Raw genomic sequence first — 12,428 nt, forward strand, 5'->3', positions numbered from 1 at the left:
GAGTATAGCAACTGTTACAAAAACATTTTTGCATGTTAATAACTTTTTCTTCTTTTTTAAAAGAAGCATAATGATATAAATAAGTAGATAGTAACTAACAAAAATGATGATAATGGAGTCCTAGGAGCAATAAAAATGGTTCCCTGCACCTTTAATAGTGAAGCAACACCACAAAGTTTGTAACATATCTTTACCTCATAACTCTCAATTTGCCTTGAATGATGAAACTTCTCAGCTATGGAGATGGATGTTAGACTCTGTTTCCACCTCATCAGTCTGCTGCCTTGCTGTCTAAACCTCTCCACTCCAGCTAGTCTCCCACTCTGCCAGGGTAAACCCTACGTACGTGTGCGTGTGTGTGTTTGACTGAGTGTGTGTGTGCACTGTACATCCATGCGTGTGTGCTTGTGTGAGGTTAGGTAAATAAGCAGAGCTTAAAAGGGAACCACAGGCAGCCACAGTCGTTCCACCGGCTGACTCTGAATGACTGAACGCTTATTATGGACTTAAATAGATGGCAGCTCGTGTCTGTGTGTGCATGTGATTGAGTGTGGATGAGCAGCTTTTAAGCAACGATTAAGTTTGCACTGTCAAGGAGACAAAACATGCGCATCTTTGGCATTTCTAACCATAATTTAGGGGACTCATTTAATTTTACTATTATAAGATGAAATTCCTTTATGGCTGTGTTCATCTGGCTTGATAGGAATTTTTGCTTGCTGTATAATTGTTAGTTGCTAGTTTTTTAGATTTAGTAGATTAGACTTATACAGGTAAACATAACAGAATTTTAAAAAAGTCTTTGTTTTTAGGGATTATTTTGCTCTGCTTTAATTAAATAGTTTTTTAAAGAGATGTTGACCAGTGCTCACAATCATCAAACTTTAAATATGAATTTTCTGTTAGTTTTGTTCAGCTGTCCTTAAATAAATAAGTGCAAACAAAATATTTTAAATAATAACAGTCAGCTTCAATAATAAACAATTGTAATATTTGGTAATAGTTATGGTATTTGTGGTTGTACAGCGTCATTGGGCCATTTCAGCCTGTGACAAGGGTTAACTTACCTGCACTCATTTAATGACGTGACCAAAACCCCCCTGCTTGATTAAAATTATATATATATATATATATATATATATTAGAAGTCTTTTGCTGATGTTAGACACCAAAAATCATAAGGGATGCATATTTTTTTTGTTACTAATGCTAAATCAGAGCAACATTTCACTGTTACTGCCATTTCTTTTTAAACAGCTAGGCGTAAAGTTCGATAAACTTGGCAGGCAGTTGTTTTTTTTTTCCTTTCAGGCATCTTTGACAAGTTGACAGTTCTGCAAATCAAGGCTCTCGTTGCCTTCTGACTACATATGTTATGAAAGTTGACATCAGGGCTTTTATGGGCCAGGTCATTGCTGTGCTTTAAACTCTACATAGTTCATTATGACTCAGTATATGACTGATTAAACCTCTCACATGTGGAATCTTTGATAATGTCCTTAAACAGTTACGTGAGAAAGGGGTGCAAGGTTAATAATGTGGAAATAGTTATTTCTGATTCTAATGGTGTAATAAGTATATATGATGGAAAGTGTAAACATTAAGTGTTTAATACCTTAGCAATTTCTCATATTTGTGTTTTTCAGACCCTGTCAGAGGATGTGGTTCTGTCAGATCTAAGATCCCAGCGTTGGTACCAGTTCAGGGTAGCAGCCATCAACAGCCACGGCAGCAGAGGTTTCACCACACCCAGCAAACACTACATCTCCAGTAAAGGTAACAGAAACACACTGCACACAAATTTTAGTTGTCTTAAGAGAACTTGTATGTGTGTCCCACACAGATGATCCTTCCTGGATGTTTCCATGATGTGCCAGTGAATTTTGATATCCGTCATGAGTCACATTCATGTCCATTTTTATGTCATTATATGGGAGATATTACATCTCCCTTTGGAACTGTAAGAAACCCAGGAATATTTTCACTCTTCTTCTGTCCTCTCTCTCCCTTTCACTTAAAATTGATGGATAAGGTACACTCAGTAGAATACTATCAGCAGTCCATAAAACACAGACAGGAAACAGAAGATAGCGTACGCACAACTACATATGGACGTGTTTACGCATACTGCAAACACACACACATGTTCATTCACTTGGTTTAGTGCCAGACTGAAATCCCGGGGTTGGGTCAGTGAGACAGGGTGAAAGTGAGAGTTAGGCTATCACACACACAAACACACTTAATGAGGTCCTTTATCTCATGTTCAACAGACTTAGGTCATAATGGTCTCAGGCCAGGATTGACTTGTGATATAAATCCACTGCTAGGATTGGCCAGACCATGTTTGATTGTAAATAATGACTTTAAGTTGGACATAGCTTTTTTTTTAATCATTTGAAAGCTTATGGGAGATTATAAAGAGGCGTCTGAGATAACATTAAAGACAATTTTCCTCTGCTTGTCTTATGCCCCCTCTCTGTAACACATCCTCATTCACATAGACACACAGGGTTGATCCGTATGAGAACAAAAGTTGGCCAGTCTCAACGAACTACAGCACGTAGTTTCCAAATGTGTTTTCCTATCCTGTATGTGCAGAAGTGCTTACACATCTAAGCAGTAAAAAATGATAAATTGCTTGATGCTGACCTTCAGTGCTATTTTCTGTTAGAGTTCACTGTCTCTTTGCTCACCTGGTAAAGCACTCACTTTTTCTTGCTTTGATTTTTGTGTGTCAGGTACAAAGATTTTACCCAGTAGTACAATCTGGGGTGTAATTGGCAGGTTTATTTGAATTTGCCTGAATTAGAAAGAAAAGCTAATAATCAGCAGCAATGGAACCAGCTTCTTGTGCAAAAATCACCTCTATAGCAACAATCTGACTCCCTGTATATGTCTATATACACATAATAACAATAATGTATTCAGAATGTGTTTGAATTACTTGTGTAAAAAGGTCTTGAACACACTGACTTCTGTCTGAAAACTTGTAGCTGGTTATATATAGCAGCCAAAAAGATTGCCCTGGTCATGAAACATCTAAGTGTGGCTTTATATGTAGTTTTGAGTGTTTAAAGGTTAAAATGAACTTTTAGGTTTGTCTGCCATTATCAGGTTTACTGTACAGACATTGTAAAGTATGTACTGTAATCTGCTTTTGATTCACTGATGTGGTTCAACTCACTGACATCACAGTTGCTGCGGTGAACATCGGCGGACATATTAATTCCTTTTTTTAAATAAAACAACAGTATTTTGATTTTAATTTCTCTATCAAATTAATTTAACAAATTATTTGTCCACCAAACTCTGAGTTTAACCACTTACAGCTGCTGGTTGATATCAGTTATAGACCCTGAGTGTGTGTTTGTTAACAGATTTTCAGGGGCTGGGTTAAAGGTTAAAAACACTCTCAAACATTTTGAATACAATCTGACCACAGCCAGTCTTGTGTTTCTAGATCATTTGTCTGATTAGTCAGGGGCTGGAGGTCAGAGGTCATAAATGAGGAAGCTGGCGGATGTCAAGATGGTTGTAGTTCCTCCATAATGACCTGATGCTAACCAGGAGGAAAATTTTATTTGAAAAACTCTTTTCTGCTCATGGCATTTTCAGGGTTACACAGGATCTGCCAACAGTAATAATTGCTGTTGGCAGACATCCGGTTGTAATTATTACAACTGAAAGTCTGGATCTGAAAACTTGTCTTGATGTCTTCATTTCACCAAACAATGGACAAAGAGAAACAAACTCAGTGAGAAACAGACACTCAAAGAAGAAAGTCTGTTTTGACTCTGATCTAACAATTACCCTTGGCACTGAGACTCTTCAGAACAGAAAACACCACATAGGCATGCACACACAAACAGACCAGGTCTAGCAGCTCCCAACATGTTGTCTTAACTTTGATCTCTGCATCTGGGTCAGCCGAGCAGCCTGGGGCCTGTGGACGGCTGGCCATGGGGGGTGTAGTTTAATCATATACATTTTGTAGTTTTAATCGCACATAGCATTAGGACTTGAGGCTCTAATGAGATACAGACTCAGTGCTGAAAGACCACTGACCTCAGGATTTTATTTTGAATGCAAACAGTGCCTAGTTCATCTTTAGTCTTTGGTTTGCTGGCTGCTGAAAAGGACTGCCGGCCCCTCCAGTATCACTGACCTTTGATGCTATAAATCTAATTGACTTTGAAGACTTAGAATCGGATGAAATTACTTCACCCCTGAGAACGACTTCTCTGCCATTTTCTTTGCTGCAACTCGTTGAATATTTAATTATTCACGCAATTCACTCAAGCTAGTCAAAGGTCTGCTCTTTAAAAGAATTAAAGATCACATTTTGTTTTAGTAGGAATCAGGATTTCAGTGGAGTTCAAATTAAAAAGGCATCGAGTTTAGTCATTTAGTCAAATGTCTAAACTAGTGAACAGATAAATTAACTATATATCTATATGGTTGATATCTTCTGTACACAAGCTTCCTAAGAGGGTATAGGCATCATTTTGTTGTTTGACAGACCAGAAAACATTTGTCTTTTTTTAAAATCTCAAAGTATGATTTGGAAACTTGAGCCACCAAGTTAAAAAAATTAATTCACATGTTGTTTGCAGTAGTTAAATGTTTTATTTAAACAATTCTTAAAATGAAAAATTGTAGTTCAAGAATCCATTTTACAGGGTACTTAATAAGAGGTCGATAAAGTATAACAGATCTATAAAGTATCTAAGTGTCTATAAGGTTGCTTAAAATAAAATCTATACATTTTTTATTAAATTATTTTATTTGTTTCTCTTCATAGTGGCACAATTTGACAAAGATATTTCTAAGTTAAGCAAATATGCAATAAGCAAAAAAAAAAGCCTCTGTATCCTGATTATGTTGATGAGGATGTTTATTTATTTATTTTTTATGTTTTAATGTTTCTTTTTTTTTGTTTATTTAGACCCCTCACCTCCAGAACCCCCGAATAACATCAGAGTAAGCAACCAGACCCTAGACTGGGTGGGTTCACAACTTGGACCCCGGTTCACAGAAAGGTATTTAAAGATTTATTTTAGTATATTAATGTATTAGTGTGGCTGTTATTATCTTTACTGATGTAGTTACTATGCAGCCTTTCAGCACTTCAGGAAATCAGCGATAAACTATGGTCTGTGGATGCACAGTTCATCTATCTGCTTGCAAATTATAGTTAATCCTTGATCAGTTATGCACTGCAGGCTCTTTAGTTTGTAAGCTGCACAACAAGGTCATGTAAAGTTCAGACCATGTCTTGGATCAACACAGATTTTCTAATAGCATTTAATAACAGAGGTGATGGCTCAAATTGTAGCTTCTTCTCAACATAATGTTAAGGGAGGCGCCTCTGCTGTACTTACATGGAGTTAATGAAAGATTGTAAAGTCAAAGCTGAAAGCAAATGACAAACATCGGCTTCTACATGACTGCAAGGAAAGTCTTGCTATGCTAACTCTATTACCATGACTTTGTTTACATTCATGTTGTCATGTTTTCTGACTTGTAGCTTTCCCTCCTCAGGTCGAGGGGAAGTGGAGCCAGTGTGGCGGTCTTATTACAGTGGAAGCCCCCCAGAGAGGGAGACCTGCCTGTTCGCAACTACCGGATCACCTGGATGCCTCGACATACACTTACAGTGCACAGACGCGCACACACACTTCAGCCAAACTTGCATACAGGACACAACAAGCACACACGACCTGCACACAGACATACACAGGAACAGGGTAAAAAGGAGAGCAACAGCATCCTGACTCAGGGGGTAAGGAAAGTTTCTACCTCCTGTATTACACTCAATAAAACAACATACTGTAGTTATGGAGGTTTCCTTAAATCTTATTATGGTAATATTTTAAAGTATGCATGAAATAATGGGATTTTATTGAGTCACAAATGCTTTTTGACAAACTGAAAATATGGCGTCAGAGTATTTTGACACTATCGAGGTGTCACATTTTTTGGATTTAGTGATTTCTGGTTTTATGTATAGATGATATGAGGGAAGAGTGAGGCCTAAATCATTCAACCATTTTTTATAGATATAAGGATATATAAAAAATAAATATTTTTATATTAAGAAATAAATTCATAGAAAAATAATAATAAAATTAATTTAAATTTTATACTTAAGTGTACTAATTATTTGATAGTCCAATAGCCTGTAGTAAGTTAAGAAAAAGATTAAAAGGACTAAATATTTAGCCCAAATATGGTTCAAATGTGCATTTTTGTTTGGCAAAAATTTGGTCTTGATCTATGCCATTGACTTAATTTAGGTGTGGCTATCTATGTCTGCTATCTGGTAAGAGTCAAAAACACTATGCAAAGAAGCAAAACGTAAGTGCACCAAAACTAAGCAGACAGCTACCAACCATACATTATCAGAAGTTTAACAGTTACTATTCTAATTAAGGCCTGTAGAGTCTAAGTCTCACCCATCACTTTTTCTGAAGACCTTACATGTCTTTGAATTGAAGATCGTCTCTTAGCTTTTTCTGTGTTAAGCTCTAAAAGTTGCTGTAAAAACACTTAAGTCCTACTGCTTTTACAATCTAAAACACAGCAGTGGGGTGCACATGATCTGTCGCTGCACCTGAAGACTTTTACTAGGCCTGTAAACCCATGTACCTCACACACAAACACACCCACACATACATTCCTCTTCGTATTCTGCTTCTGATTAATAGTTATTTCTCCAGCTGTGGCTGTTCACAACACAGAGCAGGTTCTGTAAACACCTACTATGCACAATTGGCAGTGTAAAAAAAATAGTTTAATATGTAAATAAAACTGTATTTGTTTAAATTAACCTCATTTCCGAATAGATTGGGGCACTGCATATAATTTATGTGAAGACAATTTTAAACCAAATTCTGCACCTGTTACATGATTGTAGTTCCATAGTGAAAGTTATTAGTTGTTAAACTGACTTTTCTGTCTCTAAACACACACATACAACACACAGACACACAGCACAGGAACAGATGGTTCTCACATTTATTTGTCCTTTATATTAATCTTTAGAATGAGACGTGTAATAATCCTTCAACTTAAACAATGTCCTGCTGAACCCCCTGTTGACAATAAAAATCTCATACTGGAGAATTAGGTGGAGCCACGGAGGAGCTCCTCTGACATCTTGATACGGGATGTGAATTTAAAAAATAATTCTGAAAATACTTTACGTGTACTTCATGTTGTGTAACATGCAGACAAATGAAATAACTTTAACCTGAAATTGTAATTTGCCATGTGTTCTCATTACTAAAGGCCTCTTCTGACTTTTAGCATCTGTTCCTTGTCTGGAGGTAGATACACTATTATCTCCATGGGACATAACTTTGTTAAAGTGCTATGACAACATGCAGGTCTGATATTACTGCACTGGAATAGGTTATGACAACTAGCTGTGTAGACTAACTGACAACATAGATAAATGGCTTTTCTGCATTTGGATAATATGTTTTAACTCAAAACATCTGGAAATGTACTGATAGTGTACCACTAAGTGCTGCATGAGGACATTAGTGACTGTGTATATATCAGTTATCGTGGTTGTGAAACAGCAGATCTGTGCAAGGGAAGTGTTTGATATTTAGTTGTTGATGCAGTACTGTAGCTGCAAGCATAACTTGCCCTTGTGATGAGAAGTATAAGACCTGATGGGATTTAAAGTTTAATTACAAAATAGCTCATTGCTAGGGCTGGGTATCCTTAAAAAATTTTCGATACTGGTACCAATACCGATACCTTCACTTCGATACCGGTTCCTTATAAATATTTTTTTCAATATCAATTTTATAAAATCAGTTTTAACTAAAAGAAAATTATATTACACATTATTAACAAATGTTTAGTTTTATTTTTCAGCTTTGGCATTCTTTCACTCAAAGCAGTTTTCTAACATAAATGTAAATAACATCATTTTCAGTGCAAAAGAATAATTGGAAACAAGTGACAACATAACAGTAAATGATAAATAAGCTCTTTAACCAGCCGACCCAATAGATAACCACAAGCTAATATCAGTTACTGTCATTTATTTCTTAGTTTTTGATTTAGCTAGCTATATAGCCATAAACTAAAGCCACACAACAGTACAGTTAACGTTATATGGATCATGTTTTACGTCACAGCGGTTGACCGAGTTTTGCTGGACGTAAACTAACCTGTTGAAATCACAGACAGTGCCGTCCTCAGTACGTTCGGATGAAATGGGTGCAGGTTTTGATGGAGGCCGCTCGGGCTCTGCAACAACCACAGGCGGGCTTGAATGCTGAGAGGACGACGGATGCGGATCGCTCTTCTTGCAGTCAAACCCAGAGCAACTTTCTGCTCTTAAATTGATTCCATGCACATTCAGATCCTTCATCAAATTGGTCGTGTTGCTGGACTTAGTAACAATATTCTTTTTGCAGATATTGCACTGTGCACTATTGGCATCAATCTTGCTAAAATGGAGCCACACTTTCGACGTCTGAGGCATTTTTTTAGCTGCTTTGATGACATGTTGTGGCTCACAACACAGATACTCGTGCATCCTGTTTGTGGGCGTAACCACATAATCATTTTTCCTGCAAGCCTCAACCACATGTAACGTTACAGCCAATCGCCAGCAACATTATCAGCTCTTAATATTGCGTAATTAACTCTTAAGGCACCGAAACCTGGCACCGAAAGACAAGTCATGTTTTGATACTGGGTATCGAAGCATTTCGGTCGGTGCTATAAGAGAACAGAAGTTCGGTACCCGGCCCTACTCATTGCTCTTTATCACTTCATCCAGTGACTAACTTCTAAAAGTTATGAACTTTTACAATTACATTTGATGAAACAATATCACATAAAAAGTTATTCTGAATAGGTGTAATGGTGATGTAATATGTGTACAACACATCAAAGTCGAACATCAAATGTACCCTTAATCATCGTAAACTACACACATATTACAGTTTTAACACAACTCAGTGATATGCAGACTCAGCCTATGCTCTGACTCAACCTGTAATTTTTTTAATTAGTAAATAAGTCATTTAGTGAGTGACAGGATTCATCACCCGTAGACTCTCTGTTTACAAGTATAGTACTCTGCAAAAGCCTTCAGCAGCCCATATTTTCATATATTTTCCAGGAAATATGGGCATTGTTACCTTGATTTATTGGATATGTATATAAAAATATGAAAGGAAATACAATGGCTTGCAAAGTATTTTCCTATTTTGTTACCTTAAAAAATTTAATTTAAATTGATATGTTGAGGGGTAAACATTTGATTTACACATGCCAACACCCTTGGAAGTGTAAAATATGTAATATTGTCACACAAACAAAAAATAATACTAAACTGTCTTGCTGGAAAGTAAACCTTCACCCATCTCAAATCCCTAGAAGAAAGAATTTGTCTGTCTTTGGCACTGCATGAGCTCCCTCAATTTTTACCTGTTTCCCAGTACTGCCTATTAAAGCATTACCCACAGTATGATGCTGCCACCACCATGCTTCACTGTAGGGATGCTTTTCTTGGGGTGATGAGAGGTGTTGGGTTTATCCTCACACTGAGTTTTCCTTGATGGTTTCCTTGATCTCATCTGACCAGAAGACTTTCTTTCATATTTTTGAAGAGTATCACAAAAGCTGTTTCACAAAATAAACATGTTTCTTATTTTTCTTAGTTTTTTTGTTAATAGTGGGGTTTTTTTCTGGCCACTCTTCTATAAAGCCCAGCTCTGCGGAGTGTACAGCTTATAGTAGTCCTATGGTCAGGTGCACCAGTCTCTGTTGTGGAGCGTTTATGCCCCTTCCTGATTATCATTGATGTTTTTGTTGTCTCTCTGATTGATGCCCTGATTGATTCTGTAAGTTTTGGTGGATGTCCGTCTCTAGGCAGGTTTGTTCTAGTGTCATATTCTCTGTTTTGTGATGATGGATTTATTGATGCTCCATGGGATTTTCAAGATTTTGGGTATCTTTTTATATATATATATATATATATATATATATAATCCAAAATGTTTGGAGAGCTTCTTGGTCCTCATGGTATCACTTGTTTGGTGTTGTCTGATTAATGGTGACTCTGTTGCCTTTCAGACCAGCTGCATGTCCTGAACCCTCTGGGGCAAGCTTTTGAGTGTGTATGTGTAATTTCTTTAAACTCTTCAGGAATAGTTCTCTAGGCTTCTTGAAGGACTTTCCTAAGCTCTTCTTTGGATATTGGCTGCCTTTTGTTCCACTGTCTATCAATATGATTGCACATTGCTTCAATAATGTTGATGTCTGGACTCTGGGGAGGATTCATCACTCCATAAGACCTGTTGCCACTAATTTTCAGGCCAATTATTATGTCATTTGGCATACCTTCTTCTTTTTCCCTGTTCCCCTTCCTTAAGAGCAGCTTCATGACAGCCACCCTCCATGGAGACCATTTATGACAAGGCTTCATTCAACAGTTGATAGATCAACTGTGAGATGATTGATCTTTTTTTTTTTTTTTACTGTGTATGTGTATATCACATCATTGTGATATACACTATACTTTTTTAGGTCTGCCATTTCTTATTTTTTCCTTCTCTTGTCCAGTTGTCTCAAAGATGTCAGGACACACTGCACACCGTGCTGAATATATGCTACATTTTTAAAAGCTTTTTCCAAATCCCTTTTTTATGTGAAATACTTGAAAATTTGTTTATTTCCTTTCAAACTATATTATTTTTGACAGTTTTTTTTTACAAAATTACAAATGATGTGTTTTTGTGACAGGATGCTGCTAACAAAGTGCCTAAAGATACAATATAGTAGTTTCTTTGCTAAGATTTCTGTTATTTGTATACACAACAATGGGTCTTCGCTTGTTGAAGGTGCCTTTTTTATGCTTGAATGATTTAATGGTCATTAATGAGTCGCATAACAAAGACAAACAAATTTCTGTAAAACGACTGGACTGAAAATGAGTGGAAAAAGCAGTGAATGTCTAAAGAAACACCACAAGGGTGGTTCAAGACTTCTGCACAGAATTTGTTCATATGAACAAAAGAAAAAACAAAAAACTAACAAACTCATATGGACCTAGCTATCCTACGTAGTGATGGTGATCCCAGACTGTGTCTGGTGGAGCCATTTATCTGTAGTCTGGTCCTCTGTTCTGCATGGCTGGGAGGTCTGGAATTTAAATGAGCCCCCTAACTAGTGTTTCTAACTTGCAGCTGCATCTAGACACACAAACAGCAGAATCACAACAGGTATAAAGGAACCAGAACAACTTAACTCCATTGAGGAAGAAGGCTTTCATATCATGGAAAGTGATGATAATTTATTGCTCTTCTTTGGGAAAGCATAATTCATCCCCAAGAGGTGTATAAAACATATATTCTGTCACTCAGGAGTTGATGCTGCACTGGGGAAATTTAGCATTAAATGTGATGGTAAAATTTGATGGGGAAGTATTCAAATGTGAAAAAAAACTCTGCTGAATCAGTGCTTTTAAACATACATCAGTGTCTTACATATAATATCCACTGACATTATTCACCAAAATAGAAAGCCAGGCTTTTGTTGCTTTTTCTGTTTCACAACACACACCCCCACGCACACACGAACACACACACACGTGTAGAGCTGTACAGGCCATGTGTTTTGTCTATCTAGAGAGTAATGGAAATACTTAAAACCTCCATTTTGTCTGTAGGTCATTGAGAAACTGCTTTCAGCTTGCTTTTGTCTCATTTCATTCTAAGTGTACACACAGCAAACCACACACACACACGCACTAACTTATCATCCAAGCATCTCTTTGTTGTGACTAGTTCAGATCCGCACGGACAGACAGAGCTGATTGACTAAGAGTCTGTTAATGAGCTGTCATTCAAACAGCGCACTAATGCACAACAGGTCTGGTCCGTCATCCCCAAAGCAGGGCATGCTACACTCAGGCTGACTATAATGTAGATGAGGTTGATAGTGATATTGTGGATTATGGCAGTAAATGTGGTGATCCTAATGTTATAACAATGACATCTATTATTTATTTTATTTTTTTGCTGTATAATTCCTAAACACTGATTTTGGTTTCATTTGGTACAAATTCACTGAGAGCCTTTTCAGTTCTAGAAAATAATGAAGCAATGATATAGACTGACAAGTAAAATGTTTTTCTTCCTTTAATCCATGATCATATTCCTTCACTTGTTAAGGCGCAGAGTGAGCTGTGGCTGCAGGGACTCCTGCCTGCTACCACCTACATCCTGTCAGTACAGACGGTGGCTTTTTGGGGTCAGAAGAGACTGAAGAGTCACAGAGCACAGCTTGTTTTCACTACTATCACTGATACAGGTAAAGAAAACAAAGCTTATTCCTTGTAGATCTGGATAAAAGTCATATACTTAACTGTATAAAGGGTGCATTTCTACACT

At 37.0% G+C, this 12,428-nt stretch overlaps 1 protein-coding gene across 3 annotated transcripts in view; it reads left to right on the forward strand.

Annotated features, from left to right (window-relative positions):
• The window catches only part of anos1b (anosmin 1b), a 55,819-nt gene that overhangs the window by 34,206 nt on the left and 9,185 nt on the right, over nucleotides 1-12,428 (forward strand). For all 3 annotated transcript variants that reach the window (XM_042007097.1, XM_042007096.1, XM_042007095.1), the window contains exons 6-9: nucleotides 1,647-1,776; nucleotides 4,949-5,042; nucleotides 5,545-5,785; nucleotides 12,210-12,348. In XM_042007097.1, coding sequence (XP_041863031.1) covers nucleotides 1,647-1,776; nucleotides 4,949-5,042; nucleotides 5,545-5,785; nucleotides 12,210-12,348 — 604 coding nt within the window. The remainder of the gene's footprint in view (nucleotides 1-1,646; nucleotides 1,777-4,948; nucleotides 5,043-5,544; nucleotides 5,786-12,209; nucleotides 12,349-12,428) is intronic.

This window comes from Melanotaenia boesemani, chromosome 14, assembly GCF_017639745.1.
Source record: "Melanotaenia boesemani isolate fMelBoe1 chromosome 14, fMelBoe1.pri, whole genome shotgun sequence".
Lineage (NCBI taxonomy): Eukaryota > Metazoa > Chordata > Actinopteri > Atheriniformes > Melanotaeniidae > Melanotaenia > Melanotaenia boesemani.